The 26685-nt window shown below is 41.1% G+C and overlaps 2 protein-coding genes across 8 annotated transcripts in view; one reads left to right on the top strand and one right to left on the bottom strand.

Annotated features, from left to right (window-relative positions):
* Positions 1-5866, bottom strand: part of aagab (alpha and gamma adaptin binding protein) — a 40401-nt gene extending 34535 nt beyond the window's left edge. Inside the window, exon 1 of one of the 2 annotated variants that reach the window (XM_068018171.1) lies at positions 5743-5866. In XM_068018171.1, coding sequence (XP_067874272.1) covers positions 5743-5809 — 67 coding nt within the window. In that variant the 5' untranslated portion in view covers positions 5810-5866. The remainder of the gene's footprint in view (positions 1-5742) is intronic. The other variant, XM_068018170.1, reaches the window with a different exon arrangement.
* The window catches only part of iqch (IQ motif containing H), a 153829-nt gene continuing 132953 nt past the window's right edge, over positions 5810-26685 (top strand). For 4 of the 6 annotated variants that reach the window (XM_068018154.1, XM_068018149.1, XM_068018150.1 and 1 more), the window contains exons 1-5: positions 5810-6151; positions 6245-6401; positions 9597-9701; positions 14489-14586; positions 15843-15963. In XM_068018154.1, coding sequence (XP_067874255.1) covers positions 6348-6401; positions 9597-9701; positions 14489-14586; positions 15843-15963 — 378 coding nt within the window. In that variant the 5' untranslated portion in view covers positions 5810-6151; positions 6245-6347. Of the gene's footprint in view, positions 6152-6244; positions 6402-9596; positions 9702-14488; positions 14587-15842; positions 15964-18888; positions 18971-26685 lie in introns of those variants that run through there. The other 2 variants (XM_068018151.1, XM_068018153.1) reach the window with 2 other exon arrangements.

The raw sequence follows: 26685 nt of genomic DNA, 5'->3' as shown, positions 1-26685 counted from the left end.
GGTCCCTGCAGGGCAGCAAGGAGTCAACAACTACCCATCAAGAGGGAAGTGAAAAAAATCGGTGAGAATTTTTTTTATATATATATATATTTTAAAAATGGAAATGCTGTACCAATTAGTACTGATGCACAAGCCTGCACCAGTGACTCGCCTCATGATGAGTTCCAGCTGTTTAGTGGTAGCCAGTCATTTCCTCACAAGCATGGAGGTGGAGGAGGGAGAGTGGATACTGGGATAGTCTATTTTCCCAATTGCAATCCCTTGCTTTCACAAAAGAGTGCTGAATATCACTTGACATTAACCCACAGCCAGACAATAAATGATGGCTCAGAGGCATGGGTGTATGGCAGGTGACAATCAGTCAAATAGGGCAAAGCAAGGTTATGGAGCATTTGAAGAGGAAAAACCAGGATCTCAAGCAGTTGGATGAAAAAGAAAGGTGACCCTACCCAATTTATACCAGTATTCGTCAAGACCAGTGTCAGCACTAAACCAACACCAACTTGCCATTAATTTTGCCAATGCTGACCTTTGTTTGACAACAAAAATCAGCAGAAGACGTTAGCTGAGAACCACAGAAAACAGCCCTCATGTATAAACCACGCTATTGGGAATTAAAGTTGACTGATTTTACCCTGTACAGCTTTTGTAATGGGATTAACTGATTTACTATAAACCATTGATTTTAATAAGGAAAAGTTACAGGGTCAGCAATAAATCTTACCAGGCTATACTAGCTTCAATACAGCTGATGTCAATATAATAGGGCATTCTGAGGCTGCACTTAAACTATAATTCTACAGTAGGTGCAAACATTCTGCAGTTAAAGGGTGCCACACCTTAGGAGGGATATATTGGCATTGGAGGGAGTGCAGCGTAAATTTATCAAAATACTTGGACTCCAAGTGTTAAATTACGAGGCAAGATTACACAAACTAGAGTTGTAGTCCCTGGAATTTTAAAGGTTAAGGGCTGATTTGATAAAAGATTTCACGATGTTAAGGGAAACAGAAAGGCAAGATAGAGAGAAACTGTTTTCACTGATTGCCCCCTAGTCCTAGACTCCCCATAGTCAAAACATTGGAGCCAGCCCTTTCAGGAATGAAATGAGGAAACACCTCTACCTGCAAAGCATGGATGAAATTTGGAACTCTCTTCTGAAAATGGTAATTGATGATAGATCAATTGTTAATTTAAATTTGAGATGGATTAATTTTCTTAACCAAAGGTGTTAATCTATTAATGGCGTTTCAATTGTTTGATTATATGCAGGAGGAGGTGTTATTTGGGGTCTTACTTGAGCACTTGTAAGCAGACACTTACTGAGACTAGTTGAGGAGCTACATGTTTGTAATCCTTTTACTCTATACAATGTATGTGGAACTGAGTAAAGATAGGCTCCAGCATTATTCTTCCAGAACAAGCTTTCTGGAGTTTAACAACGGTATATGGAGGCCGCAGATCAGCCATGATCTCATTGAATGGCAAACAGGCTCAAGGGGCTAAATGGCCTCCTCCTGTTCCTATGTTCCTAAAGGCAGATGTTCTCTGGAGAAGGGAGTGTCACTGCTTTGCTCGAGTCAGGTGAGGCCCAGACTCCTAACTTACACTGTAGGTTGCCTGTTGGTGCAAAGATTGTATTTCTAAGTAAACCCCTGAAATGGTTTCATTATGAAATTAGATAAACACAGCTATCCTTTTTTTAGACCGCATTTATACAGCTACTTTTATGTCAATGCAAAATGGTTTTGATTGCACACAAATGAAAAAGTGATGGGATAACTCAAAAGACAACCATAAACATGAAAGCTCCAGTGCCCAAGAGACCCATGAGGCTGTCGGTTCTGATTTTGAACTCCCAAATAGCACAGCATAAATCCAGCCCTCAAGTCTTTGTGAATCCAGACTACAATTATGCCCAAAATAAAAGCTTCAACTTAATAAACTACATGGTCACATCCTTGGGTAAAGGGCTGAAAGTGAGTGAGTCCTGAGCTTGATTTTCTTTTTTTAAAGTTACCAAAAAAGTGAATGGCCTTCTCTTTGAGGATATCTTCTTCTTCACGCTCCCAAAGTTCACCTCAGAGAACTGATTTAACTTTACCTACCCTCAACTCCAAGCTCATCCACTGTCCTTGTTTTCAACTTGAATACCCATAAACCACTAAATTATTCTTATGGTAAATGACCTTAAACACATTTAAGATTTAGTTTTAGAAGATCTCACAACATTGAATTAAACATATATTTTAGATTAGATTAGAGATACAGCACTGAAACAGGCCCTTCGGCCCACCGAGTCTGTGCCGAACATCAACCACCCATTTATACTAATCCTACACTAATCCCATATTCCTACCAAACATCCCCACCTGTCCCTATATTTCCCTACCACCTACCTACACCAGTGACAATTTATAATGGCCAATTTACCTATCAACCTGCAAGTCTTTTGGCTTGTGGGAGGAAACCGGAGCACCCGGAGAAAACCCACGCAGACATAGGGAGAACTTGCAAACTCCACACAGGCAGTACCTGGAATCGAACCAGAGTCCCTGGAGCTGTGGAGCTTTCTGTATAACATATGAACCTGGCTTAATGTAGAGCTGCACATATTCTTAGCCATGCACTCATCAGATGCAATATGCATTTATATAGTGTCTTTTACAAACTCAAGACATCCCAAAGCATTTTGCAGTTAATAATGTACTGTCACTTTGTAATGTAAGAAGCATGGCAGCCAATTTATGCATAGCAAGCTCCCACAAACAGCTATGAAATAAATGACCAGATCCTCTGCTTTAGTGTTGATTCAGGGATAAATGTTAGCAAAGATACCAGGGAAATTTCTCCTGCTCTTTTTCAGAGTGCTATGGTATCTTCTACGCCAATCTGAGGGGGCAGACGGGCCTCGGTTTAACTTCTTGTCTGAAGGACAGCACTTCCTCAGCGCTGCACTAAAGTGTCAACATAGAATATGTGTTCAAGTCTCTGGAGAGAGACGTAAACCCAGAATCATCTTAGTCAGAGACAAAGCTGACCGATAAGGCCATTTTTTTGAGATTATGCACCAAAGGGCTTTGACTATTTACCTTGAACTGCATAAATAGACTTGGGAAAGCAAGGCGAGGAGTGATATTTGCACCAACACTTGCAACTGCAGATTATTTTTCCAAGTGAGGTGTGTCAGATTTTTTAAAAAAATCAATGACTGAGAATGAAAACCCTAAACTAATGTGACATACTTCAGCTGGAAAGTTGTTTTGATCAATTCTTTCCTGTAGGGCATGAGGTATTAGTGCTCAGAAATGAAAAATATTACCAATTTCAGAACCCAATGTCACTACCAAGGCAGGTACAGAACAATATGCTGATAACACTCAGTTCTACCTCACCACCGCCTCTCCAACCCCTCCACTGTCTCTAAACTGTTAGACTACTTGTCCAACATCCAGTACTGGATCAGCAGAAACTTCCTCCAACTAAATATCGGGAAGACCAAAAGCATTGTCTTCAGTCCTCACCACAAACTCCATTCCCTAACCACCGACTCCATCCCTCTCCCTGGCAACTGTGAGGATGAACCAGATTGTTTGCAATGTTGGTTTCATAGTTGATGCTTCCGATCACATATCCGCACCATCACTAAGGGCACCTATTTCCACCACCATAATATTGCCCAACTTTGCCCCACATCAGCAAATTTGCTGCTGAAACCCTCACCCATGCCTCTGTTATCGCTAGAACTGACTATTTCAACGCACACCTGGTCAGCCTCGCACATCCTACACTCCGTAAACCCGAGCTCATCCTAAACTCTGCTGGCTATGTCTTGAAGCTTACCAAGTCCAGTTCACCTATCACCTCTGTGTTCACTGAACTACATCGGCGCCCAGTTAAGCAACGCTTCAATTATAAAATTCTTATCCTGGTTTTTAAATCACTCCATGGCATCGACCCTCCCTATATCTGCAATTTCCTCTAAATCTATAATCCTCCCAGATGTCTGCACTCCTCCAGTTCTGACCTTGAGCATCCCCGATTTAAATCGCTCCACCATTGGCAGCCATGTTTTCAACTGCCAAGACCCTAAGCTCTGGAAATCCCTCCCTAAATCTCACTGCCTCCATCATTCTTTCCTCTTTTAAGACATTCTTTAGAACACATCTCTTCAACTAAGCTTTTGGTCATCTGCCCCAATATCTCCTTATATGGCTCAGTATCAAATTTTATTTGATAATTCTCCTGTGAAACACTATATGAATGCAAGTTGTTTTGATGAAAGGCCATTAACCTGAAACATTAATGTTCTTGACCCCACAGATTCTGCCCGACCAGCTGTGTTTTTCCAGCATTTTGTATCTATTTCAGGCACAGCACATCTTAGATGTAGAGCAAAGCTCATCTAGCAGCCACTCTACCACTGTCTGCAGTAATACTTTGGGGTCTCTAGATGGATGAAATAAAGATAGGCCAAATGCCCTTCCTTATCTAGAAGTATCTTGTGATCACATCGAGAGGGAACAGCAATTGCAAACCATTCCATTTTCTACAGGAAGGGAGCAGAACCCAGTAACAAGATTTAGGAAAATGTAAAGGTTAGTTGGCCAATTTCAACATGATACGCATCAAAATTAGAATACAACTAAACTGCTGTAAAACAGTGTCATTTTTAAAATGGGACAGACTCTATTACTGCAGTCTCTTGGTAAAAGTCAGTAACATGAAGCAGGCTCACATGGAGCATAACGGTCAGCGTTGACCTATAGGCCAAATAGCCTGTGTCAGTGAAAAAACGAATGTTCATTGACCTGAAATGTTAACTATGTTCCTCTCTCCACAGATTCTGCCAGGCCTGAGTATTTTCAACATTTTCTGTTTTTCAGATTTCCAGCATCCTCAATATTTTGCTGTTGCATTTATATAGCCCCTTTCATGACTTCAAGATATCCCAAAGTGCTTTACAACCAATTAAGTACTTAGAGTAGTCACTGATGTAATGCAGCAGCCAACTTGCACACAACATGCTCCCACAAACAGCAAATAATTTTTTAAAATTCATTCATGGGGATGTGGGCGTCACTGGCCAGGCCAGCATTTATTGCCCATCCCTAATTGCCCTTGAGAAGGTGGTGGTGAGCTGCCTTCTTGAACTGCTGCAGTCCATGTGAGGTAGGTACACCCACAGTGCTGTTAGGAAGGGAGTTCCAGGATTTTGACCCAGCGACAATGAAGGAACGGCGACATAGTTCCAAGTCAGGATGGTGTGAAGTTGAAGTCTGAAGTTTTTTGAGGGTCAAACATTGATCTGGACACTGGGAATAAATCCCTTGTTGTTCTTTGAAATAGTCCTATGGGATCTTTTATGTCCACCTGAGGGGGCAGGTGGGGCCTCGCTTTAACGTCTCATCTGAAAGACAGCACCTCTGACAGTGCAGCACTCCCTCAGTACTGCAGTGAAGTGCCAACCTAGACTTTGTGCTCAAGTCTCTGAACCCACAACATTCCAACTTAGAGGTGAGTGTGCTATCAACTGAGCCACGACTGCCAACATGCTGCAGACACTATGTTATTCGATGTAAAGGGCAACCCGACAGGGTAAGAGGCCTGTCCCTCCCCAGGCGATGGCTGCACCGAAGTCGCTTCCCACCCTCTGACAGCGGGGATGTCAGACCACCTCCAGCCCGGTGACACAACGGGGGCAAAGGGCCCTGTTACCCCACCCTGGGGCTTTTTACTCACCTTTCACCAGTGTTTCCTCCACAAAACCCGGGTAGCAACTGACGAGCAAAGCGCTGGGAAGCTCCATCTCGACTCAACCAGCAACTCAACTCTGACCTCTCACCCTAGCAACCGCCGGGGTCAACCGCGCCTCACTTCCGACTAGGCCTCATCCCTTCCCCCTTAGCAACGGCACCATACAAAGGTTTATAACTAAATCTGCCAGATTCAGACTCCCATCTTACTCATTCCCGAGCTAAGGCTTTGTTTATTCTCAGTTTCTTTATTTTTCCTTCAGGTGGCGTCTGAGTGAGGAATGTACCATTGTGCCAGAAGAGGTAGATGCAAGTTTAATTCACTTTCCAGTATGCTCAAAACAATTAAAAGATTGACACGAGGTTTATCTTTAAAGAAAAAATAATCTAATAACGTAAGTTCCATGGAAAATATTAGAGTTCAGCGTGAATTATCTTCTTGTTCACTGTTGGGATATGCGATGTTCCCCCTTGTTCCCTTGTGGTAGAGGCTGCGTTCCGTCGCTATGGGAACCCAGGCTGGCCTTGGAGGATGACAACAGGCAGAAGACAATGGAGAGATGGTGAGGTGGAAGAAGTTGTGTCCACAATATGGCAGAACACATAGCAAGCAATAACACTGATGTGGGACACGTATTGGTCCAGGTACCTAACGGATTAATTCTTCTAACGAACCAGGGCATTTAAATGTCAATTTAGCTTAATGTTGCATCGCCTGAAGGGGCGCTGGACGCAGATTCAATGGTAACTTTAAAAAGGGAATTGGATTTTTAAAACTTGCATTTCTCCAGTGCCTTTCACAACCACAGAACGACCTAAAACGCTTTACAGCCAATCAAATATTTTTGAAGTGTAGCCAGTGTCGTAGGAAACGCTGCAGCCAATTTGTGCACAGCAAGCTTCCACAAACAGTAATGTGATAATGACCAGATCAAATGTTTTGTGTGATGTTGATTGAGGGATAAACATTGGCCAGGATACTGGGGAGAACGCCCCTGCTCCTCTTCAAGATAGTGCCATGGAATCTTTTATGTACACCTGAGAGGGCAAACAAAGCCTTGGTTGAACATTTCATCTGAAAGACAGCACCTCCAACACTGCCACACTCCCTCACTACTGCAATGGCGTGTCAGCATGGATTTTTGTGTTCACATCTCTAGAGTAGGACTTGAACCCATATCCTTTTAACGTCTCATCTGAAAGACGGCTCCTCTGACAGTGCAGCAGACTACAACCCATTGAGCCACAGCTAATCATATTCAATAGTAACTTTCAAAGGGAAATTGGATAAATACTTGAAGGGAGGAAAATTCAGGGCTATGGGGAAAGAGCAGGGGGATTGGAGCTAATTGGATAGCTCTACCAAAGAGTACAGGCATAGTCGGGGATGAATGGCCTCTTTCAGTGCTATCTCATTCTATGTTGTCAATAGGCTTTACTGTGTATACCAGTGGATTTCCCATTTCATCACCCAGGGTTGGCCATTTTATAATTAATGGTGCATGTATTTATTAATAACTGGTCAGTCTCCAGTGGCATTGCACTTGGGGAGTGATGACAATTGTATTCAGGATTGGGGGCTGGGGGAGGGGGTGGTTAGAGAGCAGGACCCGGGCATGCAGATGTAATTAAGTCCCGAATTTAAATTCATACCTTATTTTTTTTTTATATAGTACTTTGATATAATATTATGTATAAACTAGTTAATCTCTGCAGGAAGTGAAGACCAACTGCAGTCTTCAGGTGAAAGATGGTGAGAGAATGGGGATTATTGGAGTAGGGGACACATATATAATTCAGTTCCCCATTTTATTTATTTATTTATATTTAGAGATACAGCACTGAAACAGGCTGTTCGGCCCACCGAGTCTGTGCCGACCATCAACCACCCATTTATACTAATCCCATATTCCTATCACATCCCCACCTGTCCCTATATTCTCCTACCACCTACCTATACTAGGGGAAGTTTATAATGGCCAATTTACCTATCAACCTGCAAGTCTTTTGGAGGAAAACTGGAGCACCCGGCGAAAACCCACACAGACACAGGGAGAACTTGCAAACTCCACACAGGCAGTACCCAGAACTGAACCCGGGTTGCTGGAGCTGTGAGGCTGCGGTGCTAACCACTGCGCCGCCCATTCAGTCTTTCCTTATTTTTATATAATACTTCGGCAAAACTACTGCAGTGTGAGTATCAGGGAAGTGGAGTAGGTTGCTGGGATGTAGCCCGATGAAGTTTGAGAAGCAGTAATATATTATTGTGTGTTTGGATATTTATTTGGTGAATATCACAATAGTAATTTTAATCAGATATTTCTGCAGTCACTCTGGTGGAAGCAGATTCAATAATAGCTTTCAAAAGAAAATTAGATAAATAATTGAAGAGGAAAGTTTTGCAGGATTACGGGTAATGTGCAGGGTAGGCTGACTAATTGGATAGATAGCTCTTTCAAAGAGCCAGCACTGAAGCGATGGGCCAAATGGCCTCCGTCTGTGTGTATCATTCTATGATTCCGTGCAGTATCAATGTTTCTTTGGAGTACAGGTTGAGGAGCTGGGAGATAGCAAACTGAGGTGCTTGCAGTACCTCCACTGGCAGGAGGATATAGTTACAGTGAAACAAAAACAAGAAATGCTGGATTCACTCAGCAGGTCTGGCAGCATCTGTGGAAAGAGAAGCAGAGTTAACGTTTCGGGTCAGTGACCCTTCTATAGTTACAGTGACAAGTTTTCGTAGGCAGATCTCATCATAAATGTGTGCATAGAAATTCATATTGGAAAAAGTTGGTGTCCGCTATGGCTCAGTTGGTATCACTCTCACTTCTGAGTCAGAAGACTGTGAGTTCAAGTCCCACTCCAAGACTAAAGCACAAAACTCTCGGCTGACACTCCAGTGCACTACTGAGGGAGTGCTGCAATGTTGCAGGTGCTGCCTTTCAGGTGAGACGTCAAACCAAGGCTCCTCTTCCCTCTCAGCTGGATGTAAAAGATCCCATGAAACTATTTTGAAGAGCATGGGAGTTATCCCTGGTGTGCTGGCCAATGTTTATTCCTCAATCAAAAACAGATTATCTGGTCATTGTCATGTTGCTGTTTGAGGGGAAACTTTGTGTCTCAATAGCTCATCTTGATAGGTGAAAGGAATGTCTTTAGGAAAGCTGTCTGCTCCCAATATGGAGCTGTGTTTAGGCTGGATTGTTTCTTTAAAGTCACAAAGCCAAATTGCTGTAAGTAGGCACAGTCTGAGGTCAATTAAAGGCTAGTTGTTAAGTGCCATTACTCTCTGGATTGGCAGCTGCTTTTAAATCCCCAGATCCTCCTCTTAGAACAAGCTCATGTTATCAGTCGAAAGAAAGCAGCGAGAAATTACTGTCTTTTTCTATATATATAAAAAATGTAGATGTAGGCTGGCTATTTAAAATAGCTCTCCAGGTAGTCTTGTTGGAATGATTTCCTCTGTGCATTATTTGTAGTAAAATCATTAGTGGGTTTTTATAAACACATTTTTAATTTCGCATTACATAGTGCTCAAAGGAAATCTCCTGCTATTTGGGAGATTGGCAGCAAATTGGCCACATTAAACTATGCATTTGGCACTGATACGACCAGCATCAAAAGTGCAAGTTTACGACAGCAAAAGCACATTAGTATAACACGCCACTAGCTATGCTAGAGATACCAAAACACTTTATGGGATAACGCATCATCTCAAGGGAGTATGGGTATAGTTTGGAAACTATTACGCAGTTACATCCAAAGACCTGTGCTTCTTGATAGGATATGTTCCATAATGCCACATTTGAGTACTATACCTTTACACCGTTTCCTCTTTAGGTTCAAGAGGATCTTCAACAGCTGAAGGAGAAAATCTCACAGGTAGCAGCAGTGGACATTCGGTCACTTGAAACAGCCATACGCAGGACTGAAATTGGCCTAAAGGTCAGTGGAATTGAAGATGCACAGTACTTCTGGTGGTTAATAAATAATAATTAATAAGTGTTAGCTAACCATAATAATAAATGTAAGTTGTTCTCCTTAGAGCAGAGAAGGCTAAGAGAGGGTGATAAAAGTGTTTAAAATCATAAAGAGTTTAGATAGAGTAAATAAAGGGAAACTGTTTCCACTGGCTGGAAGGTCGATAACCAGTGCGCACAGATTTAAAGTGATTGGCAAAATGGCAGAGGTGACATGAGGAATAACTTTTTACACAACAGATGGTAAGGATTTGAAATGCACTGCCTGATAGGGTGTGGAAACAGACTCAGTAGTAGTTTTCTAAAGGGAATTGGATACAGAGTTGAATGAGAGGAAATTGCAGGGATATGTTGAAAGAGCAGAGAAATGGGACCAACTGGATTGCTCTTTGAAAAAGGTGGCATGGACTTGATGGGCCGAATGGCTATGCCGTACTATTTTATGATTCTATAAGTGCTGTATGCTTTGGAACACAATTAGTGGCCAGGATCATCTCTGGGAAAGGAGAATATATACCTTGAGACATTCTTTCTGTTTGTAAATCTGATTTTTTTAAAATAAAAGGCATGAGTTTTGCTTCCATATGTAGCCTAGCACCTTATGTGGTTATAAGGTTTTTATTAGGTTTTAAACAGGCATACAGCATCCAAACGAAAGCTGGGAGAAGCCAGGTTTTATCTGCACACACAACCTACTGTTGCAAAACACTTAGTGACAAGTAGAAGGACTTACCACCTCCCCCTGCTGGTTTCACGAGAAATTTAAACAGCTATGAGCAAACTGGGCAAGAAAAACAGATCAGGTGCAATGTGTTCATGGGTTATTAGAAATATTAGTAATGTGCAGGATAGAAATTACATTTTCTGTGTGCCTATCACACAACTGTAGAGCTGAATACTGGTGCTATGGAGCAGAAATTGTTACTTTGGCCTGATAGCCAAAGTTACGCTCGTAACCAGGCGAAACGTTTTTCTCCGCCATCAGTGTCACCAAAAGTAATATTTATTTCTTTGCCTAAAGATTAATCTTTAAAAAAATTTTGATTTTATTACTGCAACAACTGAATTAATTAAAAATGTCATATTCCTTTTATGAATTTTCATTACAAGGTAGAAAATGAAATGCATATTAAAATTAATTTATAGTTTACTGCACAGTGCAGAACTGAGCCACTCAAACCAAGGGAAAGACTTGCTCTGGTTGCCATGGGTTAGTGACATCGTGAATGTTTTTGAAAAGATCGTCAAGCGGCTCTTTCTGCCAGAAGACCACAGGTTTGATCTCAGGCGCTGGTACAAGTGATACAATTACCCGCACCACTCCTGTATTAGGGGTAAAAAGCACAACTCCTGATCAGTATCCAGTGACATCAGCTGAGGACAGGACTAAGCTGTGCCCCCTATGGTTGAAGAACCCTCAAACACTTGCTGTCTGGGTTCACATATGAAAAATGGACATTTACTTGGGAAAAATGCCATGAAAGTGTATCCCAGTGTGGGGCAGCACCTTCAGGAGAGAGGGAGATAACAAATTAGAGGGAGAGAAGAGAGTTATTTTGTAAATACTGAACCCATGACTACAAGATTAATCACATATTATTTTCTTTCTCACGGTGCAAGATGAATGCATGTTAGTGACTCATCTGTGATTTTAGCCAGTAATTCTATGGTTTAAATATATTTCTAAAGCATACATAATAGATATTGTGACCTCAATAATTCTATCATTTGCATCTCTTTTTGCAAATTAAGGTCCTTCTCCTTCTTTTGTAAATCATGACACACTATTCTACAGTGAGGACATCAGAACAGCCTCACACAATCTTCAAAACAATATATTTTCAGAGCTACTTTTAACTGCTATTAAAACCACTTTCATTTGATTGAGACTATATATATGTGTGTATGTGTATTTAATATTTAGAAACACACATGGCAAATGGCCACATGCATGAGGCACTGAAGTCCATAGCATAACTTAGCACCTTTTGGAGAGGAGGGAAAATATATACAGTAGATCTAATGGATGGATCATAGGTCAAATCTTTGCATTGTACTGCTTAAGTTGCTTCCCTCTCACATTTTTGAGGGCAAGATAAAGGGAGACAGCTGGGGGAAAGGCATTCCCTACTATTTTCTATATATATTGTATATGTACAAATTACATTCTTAAGCCATTTGAGCAGCAGCTAATTTATATTAATAGTATAGAACTGCTGGCCTCCTTGCTCCTAGGCTAAGAGGAAGAAAATATCAACCAAGGCTCCCACTGTTGATCATGTTCCAGTAATTGATTGAAAAGTGCATCTCATTAAAAATAAGCATTCTCATTCTTGTTCTCAAATGCCCCGATGACCTCGTCCCTCCCTATGTTTGTAAGCTCCTCCAGCTCTGCAATCCTTCAATTCTGGCCTCTTGTGCATCCCCAATTTTCTTTGCTCCACCATTGATGCCCAGACCTTCAGCTGCCTAGGCCCTAAGCTCTGGAATTCGCTGCATAAGCCTCTCCGCCTCGCTTCGTCTCTCTCCTCCTTTAAGATGCTTCTTAAAACCTATCTCTTTGACCTCACCTGTCCTAATATCTCCTTATGCCAAATTTTGTTTGATAACCCTCCTGTGGAGGACCTTGGGATGTTTCACTACACTAAAGATGCGATATAAATCCAAGTTGTTGTCGTTTGAATGTCAGGTGGGGATAGGATCAGGCAGGATTGGCCACTTACTGCAATATCCTGGCAGCACTCAATATTTAGAAACACACGTGGCAAATGGCCACAAGCATGAGGCACTGAAGTCCATAGCATAACTTAGCACCTTTCAGAGAGGAGGGAAAATATATGCAGTAGATCTAATTGATGGATCATAGGTCAGACCTTTGCATTGTACTGTTTAAGTTGCTTCCCTCTCACATTTTTGGGTGGAAGATAAAGGGAGAAGCTGGGGGAAAAGCATTCCCTGCTATTTTCTAAACTTTGTTTTACAAATATTAATAATCCTGTGTGCCATTCCACAATTCCAGATTAGATGAAGAGAGGTGGAAGGAAGCTTATGCAAAGCATAAAATACCAGCACGGACCTGTTGAGCCGAATGGCCTTCTGTGCTGTAAATACTTTGCAGTACTTCTTAACTTTATAATAGGAGAGCTCTCACTCTGTCAATGAGTCTTTGAAAGAAAACCCATAGCAAGGATTGCCTGTAGTGATTCATGCTGTAATTATCCAGCCTTCTAGTAGGGAGTCGACCTTCTGATGTGGGTGAGATTAGAAACTCTATGTGATATATTATGGTTGCAAACCTGTGTGTAAAACTTCAGAAATCACGGAATTACAAATCTGTGCTGAAATCTGCTGTTTTGACCATACATTGGTGTAGTATGTTGGCCCATGTATTGTAGTGTGTTGCATCACCAGAGTAAGGGGACACAAGTATGATTCCACAACCATTCATTTCCCAGACTCAGCTGCACTGCATTGCAAAAGTGCTAAGCAGAGGCCAGGTACTTCCCGGCTTGAACAGGAGAACAATTAGAGAGACAGTCATCCATAGTCCACTGCCAGATGCTTTCTAGCAATGGGAAGACAGCACGATGGAGACTGTAGAGAAGGTTGCCCAGCTCGGTCTTTTGGCCATAGGTAGGTTGTGGTTCAGTGACAACTGGAGGACCAGGGAGGAATTGCAATGAGCATATAAGCTTACAATGCAGTTTTATTGGAACATCAGTGAACTTCTCTCTCTTGAAGTTTACCTTATTCACCTCTCTCCCCTCTCAGTTCATCAGGCACTATGGAAATCTACCTCAAGTCTTCCTTTCCTCCTCTAATTTTTTAAAACTCCATTTTGGCACACCTTGTCACTACTTCCTAATCTTACCTTCTTTCCTACTCTTTTCAGTCTCGTTGGTGGCTAGGTTGCCATCCATTCAGTTTTGTATCAGGCAGTCCACTTGACTGAAATCTTCTAAAATAGTAGTCCATCTCCTATAATGTTGCGCATGGGGAGTCAAGACCAAGTGTAATCTATGGGTGAAGCAAGGTTAGAGGACAGGGCCATCATTGTACCAGGATGCACAAATGCAACTCAGCCCCCATTTTCAAATCATATACTGTATCCCTTTTAATTTCCATGATAAATTCCCATGTCCACATAATAGAATCTGTAGTGCCTACGATGGGAGGAGGGTGTAATTACACTGTGATCATTTTATAGAAATAATTTCCATTGTAACTGTAGGCATAAAAACTTAACCATTGAAATGAAGTGTGTGCTGGTGAAAGATTTTTGATTATAGAATATAAACTGAACACAAAAAGTCTGTTATTTTAAAATAGGAGTCCCTTTTTCACTGACACTCTGTGCCATATGAGGGATTCTTCCTGAAGTTTTTAATGATTTTATCATCAGTAAGGCAAAGATCAGAAGTCAAGGCACAATCTCATAATCAGTCCTTTCCCTGTCTACTCCTCTGGCTGTTTTTTGGAGTTGGGTGGAAACAGGGAGTTTCCTGCCTTGTTGGCTTAGGCTTTTGTGAATCAAAGAAAACCATTGCAATCTTGTTGTGCAATAAATAAAAGGAAAACCTGTGCATGGTATTTTCAGCGACAGAGTGTTTTATCAGTACCAGCGTCACACACAGCGAATTATATAAATCTGTTATCAGTGGACACTGCAAGCCAAAACAGTCTCAATTTGTAAGTAAATTTATGAAGTGTGGTTGAGTCGCCACATCCTGAACAAAAAATGTTTCATTACAGAATCGTGCAGCGGAGTATCTGAATGTAATCAATAGACAAGTGTTGACTCTTCCTGCTGTGGAATACAGAGATGTGCCAGCTGACCACACTTTAGCAGTGTAAGTAATGTTAATCCCAACCTAATCATTGCCTTCAAATTACTAAATAATGACACTGTTACTCCTTATTGAAAGTACTTCCTGCATTTTATTGTGAAAAACATGAACAGGTAAAATTCTGACCTGTGGAGAGGCATACAAGGTTGACTCTCCCTACCTGATGGACTATTTTTGTGATACCATCAAATTGGAGCATCTCCATGCATCCAGGAGAGACACCACTGGAACTAACAGGAGCCAGAACGCAGGACTTGCATGAGAACTGAACAACTCCTGTTTTTCTTTTTCCATTTTAAAATGGGGGAGTACTTTGAATGAAGAATTTATACTCCTTCTCGATTCAACTTCCTCTTCAAGTGAGACATTATTTGACACTGAACTTATGATCTGATGCGAGGTCATCAACCCAAAACGTTAATTCTACATTTCTCTCTCCATAGATGCTGCCCGACTTGCTGAGTGTTTCTAGCATTTGCTTGTTTTTATTTCATATTTCGAGCATCTGCAGTATTTTATTTTTTGTTACGTGAAGCTAGCAATTTGTTGTGGGCAGTTATTGAAATATAATGATGTTGAGGAGATGGGGGTGTGATTATAGTTAAGTAAAGTAAAATTATTGTTTCAATGTGTCAGTGTAGAGGAAGATCCCACTTATGGAATGTTTACTACTCTCGTAAGGTGCTGGGTGTGGTGAAGGGCCAGATATCTAGGATTCTGTTGGTTTCAAGATGAGCAAAAATGTGCCATGTGTTACCTGATTGCTATACAGTGTTCATTGTTGGAGAGTGAGCATGTGTGGGCCTAAAGGAACGACGGGATCAGATTTAACCTTGTATGCCTCACCCACCCCAGTGCTTGAATAGCCTATTAATATTCGGTGTTGGCACTCACACAGGTGGAATGGACACTTGTGTGAATGACAGTTAGGATCTGGCAATGAACCCCCGCATGAATCAGTGTCTTCAGGAGAGAAAGGAAAATAACTGAAAAAAGTCAAGAGATTTAAAGCTGGTGAGATGTTTCAAAAGTTCAAAATTGTAACCTGGACTGAATTCAGTAGATTGAATTCAAAGATAAATGCGCAGCTTCAGAGGTCCATGTATTAGATGGAGCCTGCAAACTCCAGTGCTTGATTGCACATCCTAATTATTCGTGGTGCATATATATAAGGAAATACTTCATAATAGAAATCTTTCTTTGCCTCTAAAACCTATAATGAATCAGTGCTTTTATAAAATGTTCTTTTTTTCCTTTAGCCCTGTTCAACTCAGTAGAAGTAAAATAATCAAGAGGCCTGTTGTTTACCCATCTTTAAATAAAAAGCACCATGGTGTTCAGCTCTGGAATGCACCTCAACATACCTCACCTGGAGCACAGGTAAGTTCATTAGCTATCATGTACTTACTGGTTTGATTTCATATAAAAATCTTCTGTACCGTAATTTTTCTATGGTTTCTATAACCACAGGTTTTCCATCTTTTTTCAAGACTAGTGTTAAGAGGCATTGTCCCCTGCTACAGATTATTAGACAATTAGATGTGCTTGAATGCTGAACACGCATACACTCTTAAGGATAATTCACTAAAGCCAACGGAGAAAGAGAGAGATGTGGCGTGCTAGTGCCTAAATCTGTAAAGTTTCATGAATAATGCTCTGCAGCAATGGCTAGAGCAAATAGGGTGCTAGGGTGCTTTAATAGGACAATGCACTATAAGACAAAGCTGATTTTGTCTCTGTACAAGACCTTGGTTAGGCCTCAGTTAAAATACTGTGTTCAGTTTTGGTGGGTGACATTGAGGCTTTGGAAAGGGAGCATAGATTGAAGACAGCCATAACACTATAGTGTTGATCCTCTGACCCATGCTCCCTTTGAACATGGCTTGCTACGAGGAGCAAGGCATCAGTGAACTTACCATGGTGTGATGGCGGCTGGATGAGGTTGCTCTCCAAAAAAGACTGAGCCTTATGATATCTTCCTGTTCCTAAAAACTTGTGTATCCTGTAGCCTCACAAATGTGTGAAATTTATCTCATCAATGTTTTCTTTAAAAGTAAATAATTTGCACTTTTATTTCATAAGCTACTCACTGATTCTCAGTTTGGATTCCACTCAGACCACTCGGCTCCTGACATCATTACAGCCTTGATCAAAATATGGGAACGAGTTGAATTCCTGATGTGAGGTGAGCGTGACATCAAGGCTGTATTTGAGTGTGGCACCAAGGATTCCTAGTAAAACTGATCAATGGGGATCAGGGGGAAAATACTCCAGTTTCTGGAGGTGCACCTGGCACAAAGGTTGTATTTGTTGGAGGCCAATCATCTCAGTCCCAGGACATTGCTGCAGGGGCTCCCTCAGGGCATTGCCGTGGACGCAACTATCTTCAGCTGTAACATCAGTGACCTCCATCATAAGATCAGAAGTGGAGCTGTTCATTGATGATTTCGCAATGATGAACACCATTTGTAATTCCTCAGGTAATGAACCAGTCCGTGCCCGCATGCAGCAAGACCTGAACAACATCTGTGCTTGAGTTGACAAGTGACAAGTAACATTTGCACCACACAAGTGCCAGGTGATAACCATCTCTAACAAAAGAGAATCTAACCACCTCCCATGGCACTTAATGGCATTAACATCAGAGTCCCTCAGTATCAACATCCTGGGGGTCATCACTGACCAAAATCTCAACTGGTTCAGCCACATAAATGCTGTGGCTACTGGAGTAGGTCACAGGCTGGGTATTCTGCTTCTCGATGGCTAATAAATTCTGGCCTTGCCAGCCATGCCCACATCCCAGGAAAGAAATGTAAAAAATCTCCCTTCATTTCTTGAAGGTGTTAACCTATTCTGGACTACAGTTTCAGAGCTACTAGCCCTCTAGTATCTCTCCCAAGTCACCTTTCTCCATGTGTGTATCTAGACGATTAGTATCATTATTGTACTCAAAGCTGAGTCTGAACCTGATGTCAGCACAGCTGCATTTTCCAAGTGGGTCAATGGATAGTGTAGGAACTTTTATTTTCCCCTTTCCTGACCCAAGCTCCTAGTGAAACATGCACAACAGGATAATTCCAGGTTCAGTCTCTGGTTTTTACTGATCTCAACCAAGGTGACAGTTGGACACAATACTTTGGATATTGGATGAGGGCAGGATCGTGCTTGGATGTGATGCTTCATGTTCAAATATCCCGTCAATGTCATCGTGTAAGCTACACATGAGAAATGAGAACTTGGTTGAGGTACTGAAGGGTTGCTTGTACATCTCAGCATGAATCTGCATCTTTAGGAGAGGAGGGAAAATTAAGGAGAAAACGTAAACTAAGCATACCATGCTACTTTGTAGAAGAGCCAAAGTCATTCGGTCTGTGCAGGCCTGAAACAATTTGCATTAATTTTAGCTGCAGCACCATTATATTTATATCTGCAGTATGAAGACCAACAATAACATTAATTGCTCATTTCTACAAGTGAAAAAAGCTGTTAAAAGATATTTCTGAAAACTCGGATGAGCAGAATTTATATTAAAGTGACTGATTTTGCCCAATTGTATTAAACATCAAACCTACACATCTACATATTACTGCACAGTTTTAGCTACTTACGTACTTGAAAATGCAATAAGAAAAATTGAATTTCCCATCTGAACCAGTCATTTATAGCTTATTAGCATATGTTAGTGTTCACAGACTCTAAAAGGCTTTAGGTTGTTTTACCAGCACGAAATTACATCATTTGGCAGCAATAGAAAATAAGTCATATTTTTGCCTCCAAGCTATTAGTTTATTTCATAACACACATCTGAAACAAGGTTGGAGTGAAAATGTAATCATGCTACCTTATTGTACTGTAAATACAGGTCTGTGCAGTCATGTATGACACAATTTGATTCCTTATATATTCACCAAAGCAAGGTTGGGTGTGATAGATTAGTGCAGTTTGTTATAATAGTAGAAAGGAAGGACTGTAATTCCATGCTCATTCTGATGTTATTTGAAGGTGTTTATGTTTATGTGTGCATAGAGGGAGCTCATTTCTATTTCTTTTTGCTGGTATATATCCTCCTGCCTCATCTCCTTCAAATTTATCCCTTTGCTGACCTTCTATTTATGCACCTCCTTCCACAGCCCCAGAGAGAGTACAGCACACTCCCCACTTGCAGACTTCTGCCAAATCTGCCTTTAGCCAGTTACCAGGAAGTGCATTCCAGCAATGTGTTGAGGCCTTTGTCTGATTAGCGTCTGCTCAACACATCCAGCATCAGTATGGATTGGGCCAAAGACAGCAACTCACATTTGCATAGTGTATTTCAACTGATGAACATCCCAAGAAGCTTTGCAAGGTGGAGTGGTGGATGCCAAACAGGAACAGGCGAGAAATTAAAGTGAGTGAGTGGAAGCATAATGGTAGACAGAGAGAGATGGCATGATGAAGAGGTTTAGGAAGAGAATTCTAGAGTGTGTGGGATGTGGTGGCTGAGGCTGTGCAGTCAATAATGAATGGTGGACCAGAGTATGGGATTAAACCAATGTTTCTACTGTTTCCTCAACATGCTACATGACTGGCTATCCCAAGTGAGTTAATTTAAATTTTCTCCCATTCAGTCTCACCCACTGCCACCCGCCCCCCCCCCCAAGAATTGCAGATATTGCTATTGCCCTTTTCTGCGTAGCTATCCAGCATAAATGTAGATGGTCCATTAATCACTTCTCAAGTGATTAATCAGCCAGGTTACTCTACTGCACATAGTGGTATTTTAAGTTTTTTCCTTAAGTTCAGGCAGCATCATGCTGGAGGAAGTTATTTCCTCACCTGAGGCAGACTGATGACAAATGGAGAAAAAATGAGATATTTAAATATTGGAGACAGTGCAGACAAGAGACACAAGGCTGATCAGTCATGTTGGAGGCCTTAGGTATGAAGAAAGACTGGAGAAATTTGGACTTTTCAGCTTTGATGGGGAGGTATCTGAACAGTAATCTTGTAGACAAATGATTGTAAGATTGTAAATAATATGGGAAGTTAATCTGGAAGAAAAATTGAAGCAAATTGCAAGAGTACAACAAGGACCACAACGTTACGCCAGTAAAATACAAAATTTGGACAGATTTGAGGACGTTTTTCTTTTGACGCACCAGGGATTAGCAGATGGAATGGACTCCTGGACAGAGTAGTAAAGGCAAAATCCCTGGAATCATTTAAGAATCAATTGGATGTTGCAATGGGGTCTTTTGGATGGATGAACTAAGACGGACTGAATAGCTGCAGTTATCTTGTGATCATTCCAGCCTAGTTTTGTGCACCTCCTAGTGACTGATTTAAACACAATAGATCAACTGCCTGCCCTACAAACTGGGAATGAAACAAAAGCATCACAGTGTGTGGACAGCATAACCTGACATCATTATTTAATACATCACATTTGTGCTAGCAAAAACACAACAAAAGCTGGTATCGGAGCAACCAAAAGAATGTTTGGGGAAGGAGTAAGTGACAAGATGTGGTAAGAATCGTACTTTTTTTTAGCTATCTCGAGAGTCAGTTGGGAACCTGATAGGGCCACTGAAGAATTCTGCAGGGCAGATTCAGGTGGATTCCCACAATATGATTAAAACCCACTTCAGAGATGTAAGCACATAATCCAGGCTGACATTTTTGCACAGTACCAAAGGAGTGCAGCGCTGTTGGAGATGGTGTCTTTTGGATGAGATGTTAAACTGCGGCTTCCCATCTGCCCCCTCAGGTGGATGCAAAAGATCCCAAGGCACTTTTTGAAGAAGAGCAGGGGAGTTCTCCTACTGTCTTGGCCAATATTTATCCCTCAACCAACATCTAAAACAGATGATCTGGTCATTTACTTCATAGCTGTTTGTGGGACCTTGCAGTGCACAAATTGGCTGCTGCATTTCCTACATTGCAACAATGACCACACTTTCAAAAGTGCTTCATTGGTTGTAAAGCGATTTGTGTCCTGAGGTCTGAAAGTCACTGTATAAATGTAAGTCTTTCTTTTAAATTACTACATGCCATCTGCCTCCACTACTGAAGACGATGCTGACTTTCCAGTAATATATCATATAACTGACACTAAAATTCAGTGTCAAAGTGAATGTGGGATATAGTTCTGGCTAGAATAAGAGGTCTCAAAACTGTTTTGTCTGCTGGTCTTGACAGCATTCACTCAAGGGTGCTCAGAGAAGTGGAAACTGAGCTCACCAAGTCTCTTTATTAAACATTTAACAGTCCACTAGTGTCTGGAATTGTTTTCATGAACTGGAAGATGACCCATGTGGTGCCAATATTCAAAAAGGGCAAAAAGTCAGAACCAGAGAATTGCAGGCCCATTAGCTTGACCCCCCATTGTAGGCAAGTTGCTGGAAGGGATCATTAGAGATGTATGGTGTGACCGCCTTGATGTGAAGAGGCTACTCAAGACTCTGAACATGGCTTCTGGAAAATGTGTTTATATGTCATCAACCTGTTGAATTTTTTGAGGAAGTTGATAAATTTGTATAACAGGGCCCTCCCCATCTGATCCTTCCTGCACGCCCGGAGTCTCATGCCTCTGCATGCTGCCCTCGAGGCGGCTGCGGTAGGGAAGACACCGTCACCACCTCCTTTTGGAATGTGCCTTTGCAAAGCAGGTCTAGAAAGAGATGCAGTGGGTTTTGTCGAGGTTCACCCCGAGCATCTCCATAATGCAGGACTTTGTGTTCTACGGGCTGTTCCCTGAGATGCAGACCGAGATAAACATCAACTGCTGCTGGAGGATCATCAACTTGGTCGGTCAAGGACACACTTTGGTCTTCCAATGCAAACATTTGTCCATGACCAAGTATTGCAGACTAGCACGATCCAAGGTCCAGGACTATGTACTGACGGACGCACTAAAGCTTGGGGCAGCTGCTGCAAAGGCTCAAAAGGGAAAGGCCCTCCCACCATTGTACACTGAGGGGCTGGAAGCTGTGTAAAATCTCTCGGGTTGCACATACTGGCACAGAGACGATGGGCCAAGTGACCTCTTTCTGTGCCATAAACTTTCTATGATTCTATGATGTTTTGACATGTAAGGCAAATGTACATCATAAATATAACCTGAAATGACAAGTGTAGTGAGGCACCTCATGTACTCTATTGAAAGAAACTGATCTGTATTGTACTTTATGTAATGTCCAATTTGAAGTTAAATAATGTATTTTTACAAATTTTTTGAATAATGTATATTTTTGGAAAAAAATGTATATAACCTACTTGACATTGTACATCCTTGATTTTCAACAAGGTGCCACATAATAGGCTACTTCATAAAATAGAGTCCTGTGGAATTGGTAGGCAGATTTCAGGTTGCATAAGGAATTGTTTGCATTCTGGTAGATAAAAGGTTGTTATTAATAGCAGTAGTTTTTTTTTTAGAGATACAGCACTGAAACAGGCCCTTCAGCCCACCGAGTCTGTGCCGACCATCAACCACCCATTTATACTAATCCTACACTAATCCCATTTTCCTACCACATCCCCACCTGTCCCTATATTTCCCTACCACCTACCCATACTAGTGGCAATTTATAATAGCCAATTTACCTACCAACCTGCAAGTCTTTTGGCTTGTGGGAGGAAACCGGAGCACCCGGAGAAAACCCACGCAAACACAGGGAGAACTTGCAAACTCCACACAGGCAGCACCCAGAATTGAACCCGGGTCGCTGGAGCTGTGAGGCTGCGGTGCCCTTTCTACCTGGGAAACAGTTACTAGTGGAGTCCTACAAAAACTGGCATTAGAGCTGCTGATGTTTACCATCTTTATCAATGATTTGGATGAACGCATTGGGCAAACTGCAAATTTTTAGTTGATATAAAAATGTAATTTAATGCAAATAAATAGAGTATAAGGCATGAGTAGGGCAAATGCCAAGTATGTATATATACGTCATGAGGATTGCAAACTTAAGGTTGTTGAGTGAGGTGAATGGTTTAGGTGTCATGGTGCATGTGTGATGGAAAATAGGTATAATAGGCTTAATTAAGTAGAATTGGGAAATGATGTATTATTCCTTTTAGAGCTAAAGATTGAATGGATGGTCAATTTTTAGAACTTATTGAGATTCCCCTTTAAGAAGGTAGAGTTAGAAAATTTCAAGGTCCCTGAACCAGAAACACGTTGGGAAATCAATTTGTGTCTCTGTTGTTAGGGGCTTGGAAGATAAACACACACATTGAAATATCCTGTCAGTAAGAGGTAGCAACACACTTGATTAGTTTGTGCAGATAGGTTGGCTCCGGAGGTTGCTTTGGGGTACCATGGAAAGGGCAATTAATGGAATGTACTCACAGGAACGAGAGAGGTCAAGTAAACACAATTATAAACATTTTGACCAGATAAAGGCTCACAACTTCAAATTCCAGTAAAACATTAGTGGAAATGGTAATTAAAGATATGGGTTTTGTTACGACCGACCGCTCCAGTCAAAGCCTCCAATCAAAATATACGATTCTGATTGTGGTGGGAGAAACGCACTGTTAATTCAATCCCATCGCTCCACAGATTGCCTAACATATCATTTAAAACTTTCCAAATTAAGGAAACACCCAGCCAAATTGTACCATCTATTAACCCCCGAATGAGGCTAACCAAACCAGGTGTCTTTAAATCTACAAATTAACTCTTTAATTAGAAGAACTAAATTCTTAAACACTATGAAGATGGAAACAACATTTAAAATAGAAAAAATTGGAGTCCTTGCAAATTTACAGTCCAATGTTGCTTGAAGTCCTCACAGTTGTCCGATGCGGGTAAAAAGGTTCTTCCACAGTAGAACAGTCCATAGCCTAACTTCAACAGTAGGTGATGCTTTCCTTCTCCAGCGAATTTCAACAATTAACGACTTGCAAACACTTTCAATCGAATCAATCTGACTTTGGAGTTTTTGAGGGATTAAAGATTGTCACAGTCTAACTTCCCTTCCTTTGGTTTAAATTACCAGAAACCTCTGTTTTGGCTTGACTCTTTGTTCAGGTGCTAAACACCACAGCTGTCTGTGTCTGTGTCTGTGTTCTGTTAGAACAAACTGTCTTCAACTAAAAAGCCAGTTCAAAATTGAATTGTAACAAATGTATCGCTTAATACTCACTCCCAGTGACTGTATCTATGGTAATGAGAATGCACCCTTTGAATCAAGTCTCCAAATGGCTGTTTCTAAGGCACTGAAAATGCACCTTCCTATAACTCCCGAGGCTTGCTGGTTCTTAAGCAATACTGATCCTTTGCAAATCTTAACGTCAAACCGCATATTCCCGGGAAAAAAACTACAGGACCATGACAATTTTAAAAGGAACACAGGAAGGTCACATAAATGCTGGAAGTCAGATGACACCTTAGAAATAGTATAAAAATGAGAGGTTTTGAAAGCAAAGTTTAGAGGTGTTGTATCCCATGCCTTACTTGGGGGATTTAAGGTAAAAAGTTTACTTTAAATTTTGATGGATATTCTGGATATTCTAAGATAATTTTGCTGTAACATTAGCAAGATTCCACTTTTGGATTCTATGTTAGAAATAAGAATATGTGTTACATCTCTCAGTAATATTTGATATTGTGATATACTTAACCACTTAAGTTTATTGCATGTTATATTCTTTAATAAATATATAAAAGTGAATAAATCATCTCATGTATTCTGTATACAACTACAGGAACCCCCTCTCTGTGTCTCTTTAAGTGGAGAGATGCGTATTGGAGAGAGTTCCCCAGACCCTTATAATATCTGGGATATCTATGACTTAGTCATAAATATTAAAAATAGGCTATCCGAAAGATGGTAATATTCTCTGTTGGTTTTCTTTCTTTGAGGTAAAGGTGTCATCTGACTTCCAGCATTTATGTGACCTTCCTGTGTTCCTTTTAAAATTGTCAATTCTTTGGACCCAAATAAGTGTCTGAGAATTTGTCTGGTTTGAACTTAATTAAAGGAGATTCATAGGGATGTACTCCTGATTTGGTTTCGTTCCTATAAGGGGTTAAAGTCATAAATCACTTCACGAAGATCTGACCGGTGCTGTGAGGCTATTGCAAAATCAAATAGAGTGCTGGGTTGTATTGCCAGGGTGATCGAATACAAAACGTGAAATACTGGGGGAGAAATTTGTTCGCACAAGCAGCACTAAGCAGACTTGCATCGATTTCCCCACGGGAAGGCAATGTTGCAGGTTGATATCTGCATGGCCTGCACAGCTTTCTCCATTGATATTATTGAAGAACTTTGTGCAGGGTGCTATCTGCTCCTGGGGAAATCAACATAAGTCTGCATAGCGCCATTCCAAGCAGCGCTACATGAACACATTTTCCCCCCAAATTGTTGTGCTTGTAAAAAAAACTTTGTTTGACCTCAAATAGAACAGTTTTGGTTTTCTCGCATGGGACAATATATTAATATCTATTATAAAGTTACCATGAAAGTAAAAAAGACTTGCGTAGATATATATATATATATATAGAGAGAGAGAGAGAGAGAGAGCTTTTCATGACCTCAGGATGTCCCAATGTGTTTTACAGCCAATTTTGTACTTTTGTACTTCTGAAGTCTAATCACTGTTACAATGTAGGAAAGGCTAAGAGAGTTGGGGCTTTTGACTGTAGAAAAGTGTAGACTTTGAAGAGTTTTTAAAATAACGAAAAGATTAGATATGGTCCATGTGGATAGGTTATAGGCTAGATCAGTTAAAAATTCAGAACTGAGATTGATAGATTGTTGTTAGGCATAGGTGTTACGGATTACGGAACCATGGTGGATTGGTGAATTTATGATACAGATCAGCTATGATCCAAATGAAGGGCCAAATGGCCTACTCCTTTTCCTATATACATTTCTGTTTGGGTTAGAAAGGGGGGACCAGGGAGATGCATGTAAGTTAAATAAATGCAGAACTGGTTTAGATGTCAGAAGATGCTTCTTTTCACAGAGAGTCATCAACCTGTATAAAAGATGTTCAAAAGTTCCAAACTATGGCTGGCATCACTGTCTATAAAAGGTCAGGGGGGTATTGGATAATGTGTCTCTCAGTCACTGTGCTTTCCTGGAACCTGTTTGATCACCTTCAGGAGTCATAGGTGAGTTTCACCAAGTTTCTTTTGCTTTAAATTATCCAGGGTTTTAAATTTTTTTTTGCTTCTCCCGGGAGATTGTATAATGGGGGTGATGAATAGAGGTCATGGTGTGTGCATACTTGCACCATGTCAGTAGGGGAAAGGCTTGATGGACCAGCTGGCTCTTTCCCGTCCATGATTTATGTAGATTTGTACGATATAGCATGAACATAAAGGGAAAAGTGAAATGACATAGGGCAGAAATATAAGTGAAAGTTTTCCCAGAAAAAGAATACGTCAACTGTATTCATGTTGTCATGCTAGGCCCCCACCTGCCAAGAATGGGGCACATTAATTTTGTCATGAACATTGATTTTAAACTGTTACTGGAGTGTAGAAGACTTGTTAAACAGATCAGCCGTGGCTGGAAAAGACATTTGCATATTAACAGACACTGTTTGGGAGGACAAAGCAGCCATTCCCTGACATTCAACCTACAATGGACTTTTGATCCATTGGGAAGGTGGGGGAGCTCGCATTCCAGGTTGACTGCTAAGATGTCCGAATACACAAACGGACATGGTCAAACCTGCTAGTCACATGACTAACCTGCTGGGCAACTTGAGTTTTTTGAATTTGTACAGTTTGGGCAGAAAGCTGTTTGCACCTGGACTGAGAAGATCTCTCTCCTGTCTGCTCCCATCTCTTTCTCTCAAATCTCTGAATCTACTGAAGACACATGAACCCCAAGAGAGAAAAGTCTCCTACAGTGAACAAGATTTAAGAAGAATACTGGGCCCCAACGAAAAGCAAGATCTACCTACAATCAAGGACTCTACAGTGAGCTTGAAGAACCGTAACAACAACTCTTCAGATATTGCCTCAAACCTTTCCACTTTATTTTTTGTCTGCTCTTTTCTGTCTCTATTTGCATGTGTGTGTCGTGTATGCATGCTAACGTGGGGCATGGCGTGTATCCGTAGGTGTTAACCGAATTAGAGTTTAAGTTTAATAAATTT

Source organism: Heterodontus francisci, chromosome 38 (genome assembly GCF_036365525.1).
Source record: "Heterodontus francisci isolate sHetFra1 chromosome 38, sHetFra1.hap1, whole genome shotgun sequence".
Taxonomy (NCBI): Eukaryota; Metazoa; Chordata; class Chondrichthyes; order Heterodontiformes; family Heterodontidae; genus Heterodontus; species Heterodontus francisci.
This window is presented reverse-complemented; position numbering and strand designations above follow the sequence as displayed.